Below are 19,738 nucleotides of genomic sequence, written 5' to 3'. Positions count from 1 at the left end.
ACATGAAGGAGGATCCAAACATGAAGCAGGATCCAAACATGGAGGAGGATCTAAACATGAAGGAGGATCGAAACATGAAGAAAAATCCAAACATGAAGCAAGATCCAGACATGAAGGAGGATCCAAATAGGAAGGAGGATCCAAAGATGAAGCAGGATCTAAACATGAAGGATGATCCAAACATGAAGCAAGATCCAGACATGAAGGAGGATCCAAACAGGAAGGAGGATCCAAACATGAAGGAGGATCCAAACATGAAGCAAGATCCAGACATGAAGGAGGATCCAAACAAGAAGGAGGATCCAAACATGAAGGAGGATCCAAACATGAAGCAAGATCCAGACATGAAGGAGGATCCAAACATGAAGGAGGATCCAAACATGAAGCAGGATCGAAACATGACGGAGGATCCAAACATGAAGGAGAATCTAAACATGAAGCAGGATCCAGACATGAAGGATGATCCAAAGATGATGCAGGATCCAAACATGAAGGAAGATCTAACTATGAAGCAGGATCCAAACATGAAGCATGATCCAAACATGAAGAAGGATCTCAACATGAAGGAGGATCCAAACATGAAGCAGGATCCAAACATGAATGACGATCCAAACATGAAGCAAAATCCAAACATGAAGGAGGATCCAAACATGAAGCAAGATCCAGACAGGAAGGAGGATCCAAACTTGAAGCAGGATCTAAACATGAAGGAGGATCCAAACATGAAGCAAGATCCAGACATGAAGGAGGATCCAAACATGAAGGAGGATCCAAACATGAAGCAGGATCCAGACATGAAGGAGGATCCAGACATGAAGGAGGATCCAAACATGAAGCGGGATCAAAACATGACAGAGGATCTAAACATGAAGGAGAATCTAAACATGAAGCAGGATCCAGACATGAAGGATGATCCAAAGATGAAGCAGGATCCAAACATGAAGGAGGATCCAAACATGAAGCAAAATCCAAACATGAAGGAGGATCCAAACATGAAGCAAGATCCAGACATGAAGGAGGATTCAAACAGGAAGGAGGATCCAAACATGATGGAGGATCCAAACATGAAGCAGGATCCAAACATGAAGCAAGATCCAGACATGAAGGAGGATCCAAACAGGACGGAGGATCCAAACATGAAGGAGGATCCAAACATGAAGCAAGATCCAGACATGAAGGAGGATCCAAACAGGAAGGAGGATCCAAACATGAAGCAGGATCCAAACATGAAGGAGGATCCAAACATGAAGCAAGATCCAGACATGAAGGAGGATCCAAACAGGAAGGAGGATCCAAACATGAAGCAGGTTCCAAACATGAAGCAAGATCCAAACATGAAGGAGGATCTAAACATGAAGGAGGATCTAAACATGAAGCAGGATCCAAACATGAAGGAGGATCCAAACATGAAGCAAGATCCAGACATGAAGGAGGATCCAAATAGGAAGGAGGATCCAAACATGAAGCAGGTTCCAAACATGAAGCAAGATCCAAACATGAAGGAGGATCTAAACATGAAGCAGGATCCAAACATGAAGGAGGATCCAAACATGAAGCAAGATCCAGACATGAAGGAGGATCCAAACAGGAAGGAGGATCCAAACATGAAGCAGGTTCCAAACATGAAGCAAGATCCAAACATGAAGGAGGATCTAAACATGAAGCAGGATCTAAACATGAAGGAGGATCTAAACATGAAGCAAGATCCAGACATGAAGGAGGATCCAAAGATGAAGCAGGATCCAAACATGAAGGAGGATCTAAACGAAGGAGGATCCAAACATGAAGAAAAATCCAAAGATGAAGCAGTATCCAGAGATGAAGGAGGATCCAATCATGAAGGAGGATCTAAACATGAAGGAGGATCCAAACATGAAGGAGGATCCAAACATGAAGCAGGATCTAAACATGAAGCAGGATCCAAACATGAAGGAGGATCCAGACATGAAGGAGGATCGTAACATTAAGGAGGATCCCAACATGAAGCAAAATCCAAACATGAAGCAAGCTCCAGACATGAAGGAGGATCCAAACATGAAAGAGGATCCAAACATGAAGCAAAATCCAAACATGAAGCAAGCTCCAGACATGAAGGAGGATCCAAACATGAAGGAGGATCCAAACATGAAGGAGGATCCAAACAAGAAGGAGGATCCAAACATGAAAGAGGATCCAAACATGAAGGAGGATCCAAACATGAAAGAGGATCCAAACATGAAGCAAAATCCAAACATGAAGCAAGCTCCAGACATGAAGGAGGATCCAAACATGAAGGAGGATCCAAACATGAAAGAGGATCCAAACATGAAAGAGGATCCAAACATGAAGGAGGATCCAAACATGAAGGAGGATCTAAACATGAAGCAGGATCCAAGCAGGGAACACAGGCCGCCAATCGGCTAAACAGAAATACCAGCACTAAACAACGCTACACACTACCCAAACTCAGCAATTCAGCAAGGCCCTCACAGACTGAACTGGTGAACATGGGACAAAGCAAGGCAGGCTGGGGTGCTGTGGTCGAGGCTGAGTGAGGGTCTGGACCAATGAGGATTTAGAATCCAGGTGGCTCAGTGTGTTCCAGGAGGGGGCAGCAGAGGGATCCAGGTGTAGCTAACAGGTGGTCTGAGCTGTAAGGCAAGGAAGAAGGTTTGGGTACAGATCAGTCAACAGGCAAGCAGGACTGAAGTTCTACGACGGTCTGGTGCTGAGTAGTGTATGGAGTCTGGTTTTATGGAGAGAGCAGTGGTTGTTGTGATTATCCTACCTGAAGAGAGAAGGAAGGGAGGGGCCACTATCTGGAGCTGAGATGGAGGGATTAACAAAGAATGAAGAAGATGACCGTTACTAAACAGAGATGGTCTCCACCACCATCTATCAGTCCAGTTTGATGAGATGTCCACCTAGGAGACTGTAGAACCCCTTACAGACATGGAACATTGTCGGCTTCATCAGTCCGTTGACTTCTCTGCTGTGGCAGCTGTTTCATACTTCCTTAAAAAAGCTGCACATATTCTCCTCCTCCTCTGATGAGTTACTGACCAGCAAACACTAAACTCAGCTTGTTCACCTTGTCCAATAACCTGCAACCGACCGACCGACCGACCGACCGACCGACCGACCTTCCTGCCTTCCTTCCTGCCTTCCTTCCTTCCTTCCTTCCTTCCTTCTTTCCTTCCTTCCTTCCTTCCTTCCTTCCTTCCTTCCTTCCTTCCTTCCTTCCTTCCTTCCTGCCTTCCTTCCTGCCTTCCTTCCTTCATTCCTTCCTTCCTTCCTTCCTTCTTGCCTTCCTGCCTTCCTTCCTTCCTTCCTTCCTTCCTTCCTGCCTTCCTTCCTTCCTGCTTTCCTTCCTTCCTTCCTTCCTTCCTTCCTTCCTTCCTTCCTTCCTTCCTTCCTTCTTCATGTTTGTCTGGGATCACATTGCAGAAGTTTCTCTGTTCTTTTGGACCACAGGAGCTGGAAGAAGAGCTGCTGCATTTCATATTTGCTTTTCCTCCAAGAACACAGTAAGAGCAGCAGGTTAGCAGCACGTAGCTGCAGTTGGACAGGGCTGCTGGGACCTTCTGCAACTTTTACTGCATCTTCTCAGTGCAGATCACACGTGTGGTGTGTTAAAAAATCACATGGAAATCTGACTCTATCTGACTTGGGATTTAATGATACGTGACCAGGACTGGCATTCACACGTTACTGAGACATTAATGGACAGGAGGTCTGCAGTGAGAGAACGTTCCAGCAGGCAGTGGGAACCACAGAAGGATGAAGCAGCTCAGAGATCTGAACAGCTGATACTGATGGTACCTTCAAATGAGAACATTACTGTTTCTGGGAAGAAAATTTTCTCAACTTTTTATCCAACAGAACAGACAGCAACATTTATCTTCAACACAGCTTTATTGATGTTGTTAGTGTTTCCATGGCGACTCTAATGGTAGGAGTCCATGATGCGTCTCATGCTCATGACCCTCATGCTGCCCATGCCCATGTTCATGAAGCTCCTGTACTCTCCAGGCCTCATGTACATCATCCTGCCTCTGAAGTGGGGCTGCTCGTACATCAGCCAGTGTCCGTCCATCACCTGACAGGACATGCAGTTGGACATGCGGTGACGGTCCATGATGTTGTCGCAGTCGTCCATCAGCTCGGACATCTGGCCTCCGAAGTTCTCCCTCTCATAGATCCTCATCCTGTAGGAGCCGCGGTGCTGCAACACACCATAATCAATAATCAGTCAGCTGCTGATTGGCCCAGTGGTTACCATGGGGATCATGTGAGCTGTGCTGTGATTGGTCCAGTGGTTACCATGGGGATCATGTGAACTGTGCTGTGATTGGCCCAGTGGTTACCATGGGGATCATGTGAACTGTGCTGTGACTGGCCCAGTGGTTACCATGGGGATCATGTGAACTGTGCTGTGATTGGCTGAGTGGTTACCATGGGGATCATGCGGCAGGACCTGATGCAGTCGTTCATTCCCATCATGCTCATGTAGTCGGAGTACTCGCCCCTCCTCAGGAAGAACTGGTTGCCCATGAAGTTGGTACGGTCGTAGACCATGAAGCAGCCTCTCTCCACCCTGCAGGAGTGACACCTGCTCAGGTAAGACGACATGTCGGCACAGTCGCTGCTGCACTCATAGGAACGGCCCTGGAAGTTTCTGTCCTCGTAGAAGACAATCTGAGGACAAAAACAGAAAATCAAATGTAGCAGGAATGAACCAAACTCACGGCTGGAAGGTATCTGGTAATAAGCGGAATCAGCATTATAAGTACGCATGCACGGTGCTGGGTCAATAAGTTCCGGGTCAGAGTTCAAAGCTACCCATCGTGTCAATAAAGCCTTGCTGTCAGCCCTATTCGCACGGGATTAGTATTACCTGGGGACCTCTGGTTATTTGTAATAATTGCAGAGGAGGTCGGTGATCTTAATCCTGTGCGAATGCACCATGTCAGTAATTAGTAAAGTAATAATTACCCCACAAATTACCTACTATATTTTGACAAACACGGACGTCTTGGGATAATACTAGTCCTGTGGGAATCGCCATCTCAGTGATTGGGGGGTATTTTGTTGTTGTTGGTTTTTATTGCGCGTCTTTTTCTACATCTTTTTCAGTTGAATTATGGAGGCTGTGGTGGAAATTACGGACATCATTTTAGGAGCAAATGCAGGAGTAGGCCGATACATAACAGGCCTATGGAGCATACACTTAAACAGCGAAATTAAATCAACAAGAAGAGCGAAATTTGGTAGGATATTGAGATAGATGACATGCATAGCAGCGTGCGTTAAGAATATCTTTCAACAGGCTGAATCCAAACGCCCTGATGGCCCGTTATCCCGACAGCGCTGCCCGCTGTTCTCAAGTCATGTTGCTGCTTTGACATGTTTACTGTTGCCATGACGACTACATACCACATTAAAAGAGGTCATTTTAACCCGAACCACAAGCTTTCCATGAACCTAACCTAGTGGTTTTTGTGCCTAAACCTAACGAAACAATAACAATAGTGCTATTACAACATAGGTTTTTAATGTATTTAAAGTTTAGTCGCACGACCGGTGTGTTTTATTTTTGAGTTGCGGCCAACCTATTCTTACAGAATAGACTATATATAGTCTATTCTTTGCACATGGGTGCGACAACAGTGGATCTGACATCATATCCTGATGTAATGTCAGTAAATTTGAGTAAAATACAGACTTTGCTTATCGCCTGCGAATGCACTTAAAGAAACACAGACGTCCTGGGGTAACTTACAAACTACCAGAGGTCCCCAGGTAGTACTAATCCCGTGCGAATAATACATAAGGGATCTGGAATTGTCATGTGACAGCCGTCAATATCGATCCGAAGCAGAGACTTGTAGTCAATGTTGACAGCCTCCCGTTCCTGCTCTTTTGTTAATACTATTGGGGCATTTTGAAATGACAATGACAAGCAAGGGCCGCGAGTTCTTTTTTCTCTCATCCCGGTAACACTGTATCCCTGTTTCCTACAAAAATCTTTCTAAACATCGACTTTACAACGCTTAAAGTATTCTGTAGTGGTCATGTTTACAGATCTGTAGTGACCTGACCTTTGACATGGACCAGCATGCTTTGCATGCTGCCAGATGCTGAATCCACTTATTTGGTGTCTCAGGTTGATTTCTGCCCTCAGTTTGATTTTCAGGAACAGTAATGCTTAAAAAACAGAGAATGTAGGGGTAATACCCAGATAGTAGGTGTATGCAGGGGTAATACCCAGATAGTAGATGTATGCAGGGGTAATACCCAGATAGTAGATGTATGCAGGGGTAATACCCAGATAGTAGATGTATGCAGGGGTAATACCCAGATAGTAGGTGTATGTAGAGGTAATACCCAGATAGTAGATGTATGCAGGGGTAATACCCAGATAATAGGTGTATGTAGGGGTAATACCCAGATAGTAGATGTATGTAGGGGTAATACCCAGATAGTAGATGTATGCAGGGGTAATACCCAGATAGTAGATGTATGCAGGGGTAATACCCAGATAGTAGATGTATGCAGGGGTAATACCCAGATAGTAGATGTATGCAGGGGTAATACCCAGATAGTAGATGTATGTAGAGGTAATACCCAGATAGTAGATGTATGTAGAGGTAATACCCAGATAGTAGATGTATGCAGGGGTAATACCCAGATAGTAGATGTATGCAGGGGTAATACCCAGATAATAGGTGTATGTAGGGGTAATACCCAGATAGTAGATGTATGCAGGGGTAATACCCAGATAGTAGGTGTATGCAGGGGTAATACCCAGATAGCAGATGTATGCAGGGGTAATACCCAGATAGTAGATGTATGTAGGGGTAATACCCAGATAGTAGATGTATGCAGGGGTAATACCCAGATAGTAGATGTATGCAGGGGTAATACCCAGATAGTAGATGTATGCAGGGGTAATACCCAGATAGTAGATGTATGCAGGGGTAATACCCAGATAGTAGGTGTATGTAGAGGTAATACCCAGATAATAGGTGTATGTAGGGGTAATACCCAGATAGTAGGGGGTATGTAGGGGTAATACCCAGATAGTAGGTGTATGTAGGGGTAATACCCAGATAGTAGGTGTATGTAGAGGTAATACCCATATAGTAGGGGTATGTAGGGGTAATACCTAGATAGTAGGTGTATGTAGAGGTAATACCCAGATAGTAGATGTATGTAGGGGTAATACCCAGATAGTAGGTGTATGTAGAGGTAATACCCATATAGTAGGGGTATGTAGGGGTAATACCTAGATAGTAGGTGTATGCAGGGGTAATACCCAGATAGTAGATGTATGCAGGGGTAATACCCAGATAGTAGATGTATGCAGGGGTAATACCAGATAGTAGGTGTATGTAGAGGTAATACCCAGATAGTAGATGTATGCAGGGGTAATACCCAGATAGTAGATGTATGTAGAGGTAATACCCAGATAGTAGATGTATGCAGGGGTAATACCCAGATAGTAGGTGTATGTAGAGGTAATACCCAGATAGTAGGGGTATGTAGGGGTAATACCCAGATAGTAGGTGTATGTAGGGGTAATACCCATATAGTAGGGGTATGTAGGGGTAATACCCAGATAGTAGGTGTATGTAGAGGTAATACCCAGATAGTAGGGGTATGTAGGGGTAATACCCATATAGTAGGGGTATGTAGGGGTAATACCCAGATAGTAGGTGTATGTAGAGGTAATACCCAGATAGTAGGGGTATGTAGGGGTAATACCCAGATAGTAGGGGTATGTAGGGGTAATACCCAGATAGCAGGTGTATGTAGGGGTAATACCCATATAGTAGGGGTATGTAGGGGTAATACCCAGATAGTAGGTGTATGTAGGTGTAATACCCATATAGTAGGGGTATGTAGGGGTAATACCCAGATAGTAGGTGTATGTAGAGGTAATACCCATATAGTAGGGGTATGTAGGGGTAATACCCAGATAGTAGGTGTATGTAGAGGTAATACCCATATAGTAGGGGTATGTAGGTGTAATACCCAGATAGTAGGTGTATGTAGGGGTAATACCCATATAGTAGGGGTATGTAGGGGTAATACCCAGATAGTAGAGGGTATGTAGGGGTAATACCCATATAGTAGGGGTATGTAGGGGTAATACCCAGATAGTAGGTGTATGTAGAGGTAATACCCATATAGTAGGGGTATGTAGGGGTAATACCCAGATAGTTGAGGGTATGTAGGGGTAATACCCATATAGTAGGGGTATGTAGGGGTAATACCCAGATAGTAGAGGGTATGTAGGGGTAATACCCATATAGTAGGGGTATGTAGGGGTAATACCCAAATAGTAGAGGGTATGTAGGGGTAATACCCATATAGTAGGGGTATGTAGGGGTAATACCCAGATAGTAGAGGGTATGTAGGGGTAATACCCATATAGTAGGGGTATGTAGGGGTAATACCCAGATAGTAGAGGGTATGTAGGGGTAATACCCATATAGTAGGGGTATGTAGGGGTAATACCCAGATAGTAGGGGGTCTTTAGTGAGTGTTGATAATTCTGAATCGACATCTTGATATTGTTCTGTACAGATCAGTTTCTGAGTTCTTCTTCTTCAATGCTTCCATGTTTTCAAACTGTTTTAATCTGTTTTGTTATTATAATTCTGACTGTAACTGTAATTTTTATTAAACTTGACTGCACGTTTATTCAGCAAAGCCACATCTTTTTACTATTTTATTGCTACGTTTATCCTTCACATGTTGTTTTTTCTCATTTTTTTCTTTTTCTTCTTTTTTAGCCGATCAGTTTTAATCATTTTACAAACTCTGTGAATTTTATTCCATTATAAATTCCATTTTCCTTTGCTATATTGTCATTTATAGGTTTTAGTTTTCCACCTTTGCCTGTAAAGTGCTTTAAACAATCTCTGTATGGGATGAGTTGCCACGGAAACCGTTATATTTAATATGAATGAACATCAGTTTCAAACCACAGACACATTCTGTTGGTGTTTCTGAGGCGCATCCTCCAGTGGTTCTGTTAACTACAGCTCAACACCAACAGTGACAAATTACAGGAAAAGCCTCCATAAAGTATCTGAGTGACTCTGAGCTGTAGTCTAACCAGGCGTAAACTAACCGTGACGTCACCCGTTGGTTTCAAGGCCGAGAAAATGAAGCCCGGATTTTGCTACTTCCTGGTCGCCGTTTTGGATTTTTTTGGAGCCAGTGACGTAAAAAGCGTCAAACAGACTGGATAGGAGAGCAACTAGGGGCAGGATTGGCTGAGGACTCTCTTATCCCGCCCACATTTTACCGCAGAGGCTTCTGTTGCTGTCTATCAAGTATAGCCACGCCCCCTGGCTCCGCCAACTTTAACAATTTATTTAAAATTCAGTATTGATTTATTTTAAGATCGGCCACCTGATCTCTCATTTTGACCATGAAAACTAACGGGAAAAAAATCCTGAGCTGTAGAACATCAGTCTATCAAATTTTATTTTTTCCAAAAATGAATTGGTGTCTATGGAGAAAAAGCTTTTTGGAGCCAACCCTAGCGGACGGCGTGATATTGCAAGTTTTTGACACTTCCGGGTTGACTTCAATTCTGGAGCCAGATGCTACGTCCATCTTTATATACAGTCTATGAGTCTAACCAGAGACAGATTCCATGTTTAACATGTCCTCTGATCTGAGATCTGTGAACACATGATCGATCCTTTTATCAGAGTGGTGAAGGAGCCCTCATCATGAGAAGAAATCCGTCTGAACAGTTTCACATTGAGTGGATCAAACATGGCACCTAAAAGCCCAATATTAGCAGGGGCTCCAGGCTTTCCTTTAATCTGTCACCTGTCAGTACTTTTAGCAAAGAGTAAAAGGCTTTAAATGAACCACAAATGAAGAAGAACAACATATGAAAGCAAGTGCAGATGTGGTTAGAGTGTTGGTTTGCTGCTCACCCTGCCCATGTTCATGCTGCTGGACGTCATGTTGCCCACAGGTTGCTGGTTGTTGCTGCTGGAGGCCACTGTGTGTTACCTGTTCAGCAGCTGCTGCTCTTTATAGCACCTGAGCAGCTGAAGCCTTTTGTCCAAACCTCCTGAGCCAGCAGCACGTCATAAAAGAGACGCTCAGCGTTCGGCATTTCTCTTAGAAACTACAGACAAAGAGCCACAGAGCAGCTGTGTCTCCTTCACTGTCCATCCACTGTGGTTTTTCTGGAACAAAAACCTGAAGACAATACCCGCTGAACATCCACACATTTCACCTGCAACACGCTAAAAACATGCCAAGTTCTTCAACATCACAAAGAAGTGTTTCTGTCCTGAAACATTCTGCAGATGCATCAGACTGTGACTGGAACCAGCAGGAAAAACAGTTTAACAGTTTAAAATGGAATATCTGAGTAAAATGATCAAGACTGTCAAACTTTAGATTCTAATTTTACAAATCATGTCTGAAGTGAAGAAATCACATTTAAAAGTTAATTATTTGAAACCAGTATATAAACCTTCATAGAAATCTGGAAGTTCTACAGTAAAACTTTTTTATAATTGTTGTTGAAAATGAAAAAAGACCATTTATTCACATGTTAAATAGTTACTTTTTTTCAGCCTTTATTTCACCTGGTCGGTCCTGCTGAGGTGCAGCGAGCTCTTTTTCAAGAGAAGCCAACACAGCAGCCTGAGAGACATTAAAGCTGCAATCATTCAGATAAAAACAGACAACACCAAATCAACAATGCATGTGAGATTAAAGCACAGGATGAAGAATTGACATGAAAACAAGTGTTATCTTTTTTTAAATTATTTTTCTTTTTTACTGTGCATGGATGAATCTGAGTGTATGTCACACACTGTGGGCTGCTGCAAACCTGAATTTCCCCTCTGGGGGTTAATAAAGTATCTTTATCTTTTTCTTCTCTTTATCAAGTGTGAGAAGTAGCTGCTGCAAGATCTTTCATGTAGTTTTTAAAAGTTTCAGGGATGAGTTCCTTCAGATTCAGTGTTCCGCAGTGAGTTCCAGGCAGCACGTACAGAGAACTTAAAAACTGTGTTTCCTTGATTCAGAATGCACCTTTGGCACATTTAAAAAGTATAAATCATTGTAGCATAAACAGTAATAGGCGTGGGTTTGGAAATGTAGTCACATAAATAATTTGGAAGCCGACCTAGGATTGTTTTTATAAATAAAAGTGTACCAGTGGATAAGAGAAGACGGTTCAGCTCCATCATATCAGGAGCAGTGAGGAGTGAGAACCCTAAACCTGTGATGAACCTAAAGGCACCGTGACACACAGAATCCTGAGATTGCAAACAACTCACTGTTTGGTATTAGGGACACATCTGCCTGAAGTATTATATAACGAAAGTATAAATAACGAACAGAAGTGGGCCCAGAACTGAGCCCTGGGGCATGCCAGTAGAAACGTCTAGCAATGTAGATGAGTTGTGTTCAAAATAAACACATTGTTTTCTGTCAGATAATTATCAAACCAGACACCAGCCTGCTCAGACAAACCAATATCAAGCAACCGCTGCTTCAAAATAGAGTGGTCCAATGAGTCAAAGGCCTTAGAAAGGTCAGCAAAGAGGGCTGCACAGATTTCATGTGATCCAGAGAGTCTGTTCTATCATTGGTGAGTTTGAGGGAGGCTGTAATAGTGCTGTGTTGTTTCCTGAAGGCGGATTGGAATGGGGAGAGATTATTGTTTATATGGAGGAAAACCACCAACTGATCATTAACTAGACTTTCGAGAACCTTTGACAAAATGAACAACTTGGATATGGGTCGATAATTATTCAAGCAGGCAGTACCCCCCCCCCCCCCCCCCCTTTAAAAGGAGTAAAACATGAGCAGCCTTCCTCAGGAAAACAATTTGTTGTCCTAATGACATCAGAAAGACATTGGAGGGGTTTAGCAACAAAATCAGCAGCAAGCTTTACGAAATAAGGTTCTTAATAATCTGGGCCTGTAGACTGAATTATGTGCAGAGAGAGGAGAGTTCTGCAGAACAACCAAGAACTAAAGGAAGGTTGACTAGCTCAGAGTTATTTCGAGACTTATTTATATGAGAATACTGTCATATAAATGACCTTATCTAAGCTTGAATACAGTCTGAATGGTTTGAGATGCTGAAAGCTCATTTAGTTTTATATATATATATATATATATATATATATATATATATATACACACGTGGACAAAATTGTTGGTACCCCTCAGTTAAAGAAGGAAAAACCCACAATTCTCACTGAAATCACTTGAAACTCACAAAAGTAACAATAAATAAAAATTTATTGAAAATTAAATAATCAAAATCAGCCATCACTTTTGAATTGTTGATTAACATAATTATTTAAAAAAACAAACTAATGAAATAGGGCTGGACAAAAATGATGGTACCCATAACTTAATATTTTGTTGCACAACCTTTTGAGGCAATCACTGCAATTAAACGATTTCTGTATTTGTCAATGAGCGTTCTGCAGCTGTCAACAGGTATTTTGGCCCACTCCTCATGAGCAAACAGCTCCAGTTGTCTCAGGTTTGATGGGTGTCTTCTCCAAATGGCATGTTTCAGCTCCTTCCACATATGTTCAATGGGATTCAGATCTGGGCTCATAGAAGGCCACTTTAGAATAGTCCAACGCTTTTCTCTCAGCCATTCTTGGGTGTTTTTGGCTGTGTGTTTTGGATGGTTGTCCTGTTGGAAGACCCATGACCTGCGACTGAGACCAAGCTTTCTGACACTAGGCAGCACATTTCTCTCCAGAATGCCTTGATAGTCTTCAGATTTCATGGTACCTTGCACACTTTCAAGACACCCTGTGCCAGATGCAGCAAAGCAGCCCCAAAACATTACTGAGCCTCCTCCATGTTTCACCGTAGGGACAGTGTTCTTTTCTTCGTATGCTTGGTTTTTGAGTCTATGAACATAGAGTTGATGTGCCTTACCAAAAAGCTCCAGTTTGGTCTCATCTGTCCAAAGGACATTCTCCCAGAAGCTTTGTGGCTTGTCAACATGCATTTTTGCAAATTCCAGTCTGGCTTTTTTATGAGTTTTTTTCAGCAGTGGTGTCCTCCTTGGTCGTCTCCCATGAAGTCCACTTTGGCTCAAACAACGACGAATGGTGCGATCTGACACTGATGTACCTTGGCCTTGGAGTTCACTTTTAATTTCTTTGGAGGTTGCTCTGGGCTCTTTGGATACAATTCCAACGATCCGTCTCTTCAATTTGTCATCAATTTTCCTCTTGCGGCCACGTCCAGGGAGGTTGGCTACTGTCCCGTGGGTCTTGAACTTCTGAATAATATGAGCCACTGTTGTCACAGGAACTTCAAGCTGTTTAGAGATGGTCTTATAGCCTTTACCTTTAAGATGTTTGTCTATCATTTTTTTTCGGATGTCCTGGGACAATTCTCTCCTTCGCTTTCTGTTGTCCATGTTCAGTGTGGTACACACCTTTTCACCAAACAGCAGGGTGACTACTTGTCTCCCTTTAAATAGGCAGACTGACTGATTATGAGTTTGGAAACACCTGTGATGTCAATTAAATGACACACCTGAGTTAATCATGTCACTCTGGTCAAATAGTTTTCAATCTTTTATAGAGGTACCATCATTTTTGTCCAGGCCTGTTTCATTAGTTTGTTTTTTTAAATAATTATGTTAATCAACAATTCAAAAGTGATGGCTGTTTTTGATTATTTAATTTTCAATAAATTTTTATTTATTGTTACTTTTGTGAGTTTCAAGTGATTTCAGTGAGAATTGTGGGTTTTTCCTTTTTTAACTGAGGGGTACCAACAATTTTGTCCACGTGTGTATACAGAGCCTTGTGAAAGTATTCGGCCCCCTTGAACTTTTCAACCTTTCGCCACATTTCAGGCTTCAAACATAAAGATATAAAATTTTAATTTTTTGTCAAGAATCAACAACAATTGGGAGACAATCGTGAAGTGGAATGAAATTTATTGGATATTTTAAACTTTTTTAACAAATAAAAAACTGAAAAGTGGGGCGTGCAATATTATTCGGCCCCTTTACTTTCAGTGCAGCAAACTCACTCCAGAAGTTCAGCGAGGATCTCTGAATGATCCAATGTTGTCCTAAATGACTGATGATGATCAATAGAATCCACCTGTGTGTAATCAAGTCTCCGTATAAATGCACCTGCTCTGTGATAGTCTCAGGGTTCTGTTTAAAGTGCAGAGAGCATCATGAAGACCAAGGAACACACCAGGCAGGTCCCAGATACTGTTGTGGAGAAGTTTAAAGCCGGATTTGGACACAAAAAGATTTCCCAAGCTTTAAACATCTCAAGGAGCACTGTGCAAGCAATCATATTGAAATGGAAGGAGTATCAGACCACTGCACATCTACCAAGACCCGGCCGTCCCTCTAAACCTTCACCTGGAACAAGGAGAAGACTGATCAGAGATGCAGCCAAGAGGCCCATGATCACTCTGGATGAACTGCAGAGATCTACAGCTGAGGTGGGAGAGTCTGTCCATAGGACAACAATCAGTCGTACACTGCACAAATCTGGCCTTGATGGAAGAGTGGCAAGAAGAAAGCCATTTCTCAAAGATATCCATAAAAAGTCTGGTTTGAAGTTTGCCACAAGCCACCTGGGAGACACAGCAAACATGTGGAAGAAGGTGCTCTGGTCAGATGGAACCAAAATCCAACTTTTTGGCCACAATGCAAAACGATATGTTTGGCGTAAAAGCAACACAGCTCATCACCCTGAACACACCATCCCCACTGTCAAACATGGTGGTGGCAGCCTCATGGTTTGGGCCTGCTTTTCTTCAGCAGGGACAGGGAAGATGGTTAAAATTGATGGGAAGATGAATGGAGCCAAATACAGGAGCATTCTGGAAGAAAACCTGTTGGAGTCTGCAAAAGACCTGAGACTGGGACGGAGATTTATCTTCCAACAGGACAATGATCCAAAACATAAAGCCAAATCTACAATGGAATGGTTGACAAATAAACGTATCCAGGTGTTAGAATGGCCAAGTCAAAGTCCAGACCTGAATCCAATGGAGAATCTGTGGGCAGAGCTGAAGACTGCTGTTCACAAATGCTCTCCATCCAACCTCACTGAGCTCCAGCTGTTTTGCAGGAAGAATGGGCAAGAATTTCAGTCTCTGGATGTGCAAAACTGATAGAGACATACCCCAAGAGACTTGCAGCTGTAATTGCAGCAAAAGGTGGCGCTACAAAGTATTAATGCAAGGGGCCCAATAATATTGCACGCCCCACTTTTCAGGTTTTTATTTGTTAAAAAAGTTTAAAATATCCAATAAATTTCGTTCCACTTCACGATTGTGTCCCAATTGTTGTTGGTTCTTGACAAAAAATTAAAATTTTATATCTTCATGTTTGAAGCCTGAAATGTGACGAAAGGTTGAAAAGTTCAAGGGGATGGGGATCATGTGAACTGTGCTGTGATTGGCTGAATGGTTACCATGGGGATCATGTGAACTGTGCTGTGATTGGCCCAGTGGTTACCATGGGGATCATGTGAACTGTGCTGTGATTGGCCCAGTGGTTACCATGGGGATTATGTGAACTGTGCTGTGACTGGCCCAGTGGTTACTATGGGGATCATGTGAACTGTGCTGTGATTGGCTGAGTGGTTACCATGGGGATCATGTGAACTGTGCTGTGATTGGCTGAGTGGTTACCATGGGGATCATGTGAACTGTGCTGTGATTGGCTGAGTGGTTACCATGGGGATCATGCGGCAGGACCTGATGCAGTCGTTCATTCCCATCATGCTCATGTAGTCGGAGTACTCGCCCCTCCTCAGGAAGAACTGGTTGCCCATGAAGTTGGTACGGTCGTAGACCATGAAGCAGCCTCTCTCCACCCTGCAGGAGTGACACCTGCTCAGGTAAGACGACATGTCGGCACAGTCGCTGCTGCACTCATAGGAACGGCCCTGGAAGTTTCTGTCCTCGTAGAAGACAATCTGAGGGGAGGGGAGGAGCTTTAGTGACAGCGGGTCATGTGCTGTCCAAGTGTTTCTGATGGTTCAGGTATGATTAGCATTGATCATCGCTGGTACTGATGGTTCAGTTCATTGATGATCATTGATCAGCATGATGGGACCAGCAGGAGGTCCTTCACTGGGATTATTTTACTATTAGTCTGGATGTTGGATCAGGAGTCTGACTCACTGGATGTCGACAATTGGAAACCTATCAGCTGTTAAAGATTTAATCTTCTTCACAGCTCTGAGTTCTGCTATGAAGTTGTGCTGGCCGGTATTTTTGGTGAATTCTCCATTTTCATGATAGTTCTCATCTGCTGCTAATATTCCACCATCACTGAAGTGGTGAAGTCAGAGTGATTTAACAGGAAGTAACATTTTCAAAGGTCTGGTCTGAAACATGGGCTGCACAGTGGACAATGGTTAGCTCTGTTGCCTCACGGCTAGAAGATCCCCGGTTCATGTCCCAGCCTTCCTGGGATCTTTATGCAGGGAGTCTCCATGTTCTCCAGCTTCCTCCCTCAGTCCAGAAACATTCAATTCAATTCAATTCAATTTTATTTATATAGCGTCAATTACAGTCAACTCGTCTCAAGACGCTTTACAGAACCCAAATGCCTGACCCCCAGAGCAAGCCCAAAGGAGACAGTGGCAGGAAAAACACCCTTTTAACAGGGAAGAAACCTCGAGCAGAACCCGGCTCTATATAGGGGGGACCCATCTGCCTGCTGGCCGGGCGGGTTGAGAAGGACAGAAGAGGGCAAGGGGAGGGATGGGAGAAGAGGGAGGGGTGGGAAAGCAAGGAAAACACAACACACATTTGGATACATGCATGACAGGATATGTGACACAGACAAAGTATAAGCTAACATTGAAAACTGACTCATAGTTTACTCTGATGATGTACGGCTCTGACATTAAACATACTCCATATATAGCTAGCAGTAAAATTCAAACAGTATGTAAGTTAGCATAACAGTATAGTGAAGGCAATGCAGAGTTGACTGGTGGAAAAAGGGAGTTGGAAGCAGAGGGCTGGAGGAAGGTCAGCAGCAGCATCCCACAGTGGACATGATGGAGACTGGACCAGCTGGTGGAACATCAACCACAGATCTGAAGCATCCAGCTCTGGGACCAGGGACACTCGGAGAAATAGCACAGGGGGAAACAGAGTGAATGTACTGCAATAACGGTATACATATTAAATGTAAAGGTAGATAGAGAAGGGCTCAGTGCGTCAAGAAAGTCCCCCAGCAGCCTATAGGCCTATAGCAGCATGACTAGAGGCAGAACGAAGGGACGTCCAAGAGGGAGTCAGCTGTGCAATGAAGACACAAGTCGAACCCCTGTGGGTCACCCAGTCAGCCCCAACTATAAGATTTGTCAAAAAGGAACGTTTTAAGCCTGGTCTTAAAAATAGAGAGGGTGTCTGCCTCCAGAACCCAAACTGGGAGGCAGGTTCCACAGGAGAGGAGCTGATAACTGAAGGCTCTGCCTCCCATTCTACTTTTAGAAATTCTAGAACAACAAGTAAGCCTGCAGCTTGAGAGCGAAGAGTTCTACTAGGATAATAAGGTACTATCAGATCTTTAAGATATGATGGAGATTGGTTATTAAGAGCTTTATATGTCAGAAGAAGGATTTTAAATTCTATTCTGGATTTAACAGGAAGCCAGTGAAGAGAAGCAAGTATAGGGGAAATATGATCTCTTTTGCTAACTCCTGTCAGTACTCTCGCAGCAGCGTTTTGGATCAACTGTAGATGTTTGAGAGAACTATTTGGACAACCGATAATAAGGAATTGCAATAGTCAAGCCTGGAAGTAACAAAAGCATGAACTAATTTTTCTGCATCACTCTGAGACAGAATGTTCCTGATTTTTACAATATTACGCAGGTGAAAAAAGGAAGTCCTACAGACTTGCTTTATGTGTGAGTTAAAGGACATGTCCTGGTCAAAAATAACTCCAAGATTCCTCACAGTAGTACTGGAGGCCAACGTGATGCCATCCAGAGTAACTATTTGCTTTGAAAGCGAGTTTCTAAGATGTTTGGGGCCAAATACAATGACTTCAGTTTTGTCTGAATTTAGCAGTAGGAAGTTAAAAGTCATCCAGGTTTTAATGTCCTTAAGACAATGCTGAGCCAATCTGCTGTAACTGTGCCTTTTCTATGTCTTTTGTTTCCAGCTAAACTGCAAAACTCAGACATAAATCTTTGGTTTGGGACTGTTTTGTGAAAACCAGTAAGGGTACAGTGTTTATAAACATGCTGAGGTTAACTGGTGATTTTAAACTGTCTGTCGGTGGATGTAAACCTGTGCTAGGCTGTTACCTGTCCAAGTGATCCTTCACCCTCAGTCAGCTGGGATAGGCTCCGCCCCCTGATATCCTACAGAGGATTAAGAGGTGGATATGATGGATAGATGGTCTGAAACATCCATCCATCCATTCATCCATCCATAATCCATGTATCCATCCATCCATAATCCATCCATCCATAATCCATCCATCCATCCACTCATCATATTCACCACTTAATCCTCTGTAGGATATCAGGGGGACAGAGCCTATTCCAGCTGACTGAGGGTGAAGGTTCACTTGGACAGGTAACAGCCTAGCACAGGTTCACATTCACACCTACAGACAGTTTAGAAGCACCAGGAACCTCAGCAGGTCTCTGGACTGGAGCTGGAGAACCCGGTCAGAACCAGCGAGGAGAAACATGGAGACTCCACACGAGAGACCAGAACCAGAACCAGAACCTCTAGCAGTGAGGTGACAGTGCTAACCACTGAACCACCATGCAGCCTTGTCTAAAACATTAAAAGGATTACTGATCATTAGAAGACCTGGTAATTGACTGATTAATTTATCACAAATTGATTGATTGTCTCTGACTGTTCAGAACTAATTTGTTCATTTTTAAAGTTTTTTTTTTTTTTCCTTGTTGGCTTCATTAGATGGGTTACTGGACAAGCACACCTGTCCATGGGTCACCTGATCAATCAGCCTGATCAATCAGCTCAGCTTACCTGGCACCCTGATCAGGCTGACTGATCAAAGCTGATTGATCAGTGTTGCTGTTGTGTTGTTGTTTATTAAGACATTTATTATGGTTTCCGTGTGTTGGTCCACAGGAGGATCCAGGTGTTCATCAGGTCCCATCACATTAAAACTATGTGATCTGAACTTTAATTGATTAAAACTAAATTCAAGTAGAAATAACTTCATGAATTTAACTTGAGTTCAGGATTTACGGTTCTGAATACAACTTATTGTTTTAAAATATTTGTGAATTTATAAATTAATGATGTAATAATTAGTAAATATGGTGATTAAGGACATAGCATTTAAAGTTGTTTCCACGTATTAACTTGTGTTACAGACAGACTGGTAACCTGTCCAGGGTGTCCCCTGCCTTCACCCGAGTCAGCTGGGATAGACTCCAGCACCCCCCATGACCCTAGTGAGGATGAAGCGGTGAATAGAGGATGGATGGATGGATGGATGGATGGATGATGGATGGATGGATGGATGGATGGAACTTGTGTTACAGGTATTAGTTCTCTCCCCTCCTCCAGCCCTGGTCTCTCACTCTCTCCAGGTGTGGTACAGAGGCTGGCGGCAGGTGTGGCTGATTCTAATGCAGGTGGGAGTTGTCTAATCAGTCACTCTGGTGTCTCCATAAAACTGGAACGACTGGTTATCGATGTTGGACCGTCAGCTAACTAACAGTCAGTTTTTT

General features: G+C 43.1%; 1 protein-coding gene across 1 annotated transcript; it reads right to left on the bottom strand.

Moving 5' to 3' along the window:
- Positions 1 to 3,881: 3,881 nt before the first annotated feature.
- LOC110970738 (gamma-crystallin M2-like) lies at positions 3,882 to 10,013 on the bottom strand. Its single transcript, XM_051951916.1, has 3 exons — positions 9,945 to 10,013; positions 4,435 to 4,677; positions 3,882 to 4,204 (listed from the first exon to the last, which is right to left on the bottom strand). Exons 1-3 carry the CDS (start codon positions 9,972 to 9,974, stop codon positions 3,926 to 3,928), a joined length of 552 nt encoding a protein of 183 aa, XP_051807876.1. The 5' UTR covers positions 9,975 to 10,013; the 3' UTR covers positions 3,882 to 3,925.
- Between the last annotated feature and the right edge of the window lie 9,725 nt (positions 10,014 to 19,738).

The sequence above is a fragment of the Acanthochromis polyacanthus genome, chromosome 8 (genome assembly GCF_021347895.1).
Source record: "Acanthochromis polyacanthus isolate Apoly-LR-REF ecotype Palm Island chromosome 8, KAUST_Apoly_ChrSc, whole genome shotgun sequence".
NCBI lineage: Eukaryota > Metazoa > Chordata > Actinopteri > Pomacentridae > Acanthochromis > Acanthochromis polyacanthus.
This window is presented reverse-complemented; position numbering and strand designations above follow the sequence as displayed.

Excerpts from the sequence above, each read along its gene's own strand:
- LOC110970738 (XM_051951916.1), bottom strand. The coding sequence starts at position 9,974 with ATGACGTCCAGCAGCATGAACATGGGCAGG. Across the intron at positions 4,678-9,944 it reads GCAGCATGAACATGGGCAGG|ATTGTCTTCTACGAGGACAG; the intron begins GTGAGCAGCAAA and ends TTTTGTCCTCAG. Across the intron at positions 4,205-4,434 it reads CCTGCCGCATGATCCCCATG|CACCGCGGCTCCTACAGGAT; the intron begins GTAACCACTCAG and ends GGTGTGTTGCAG.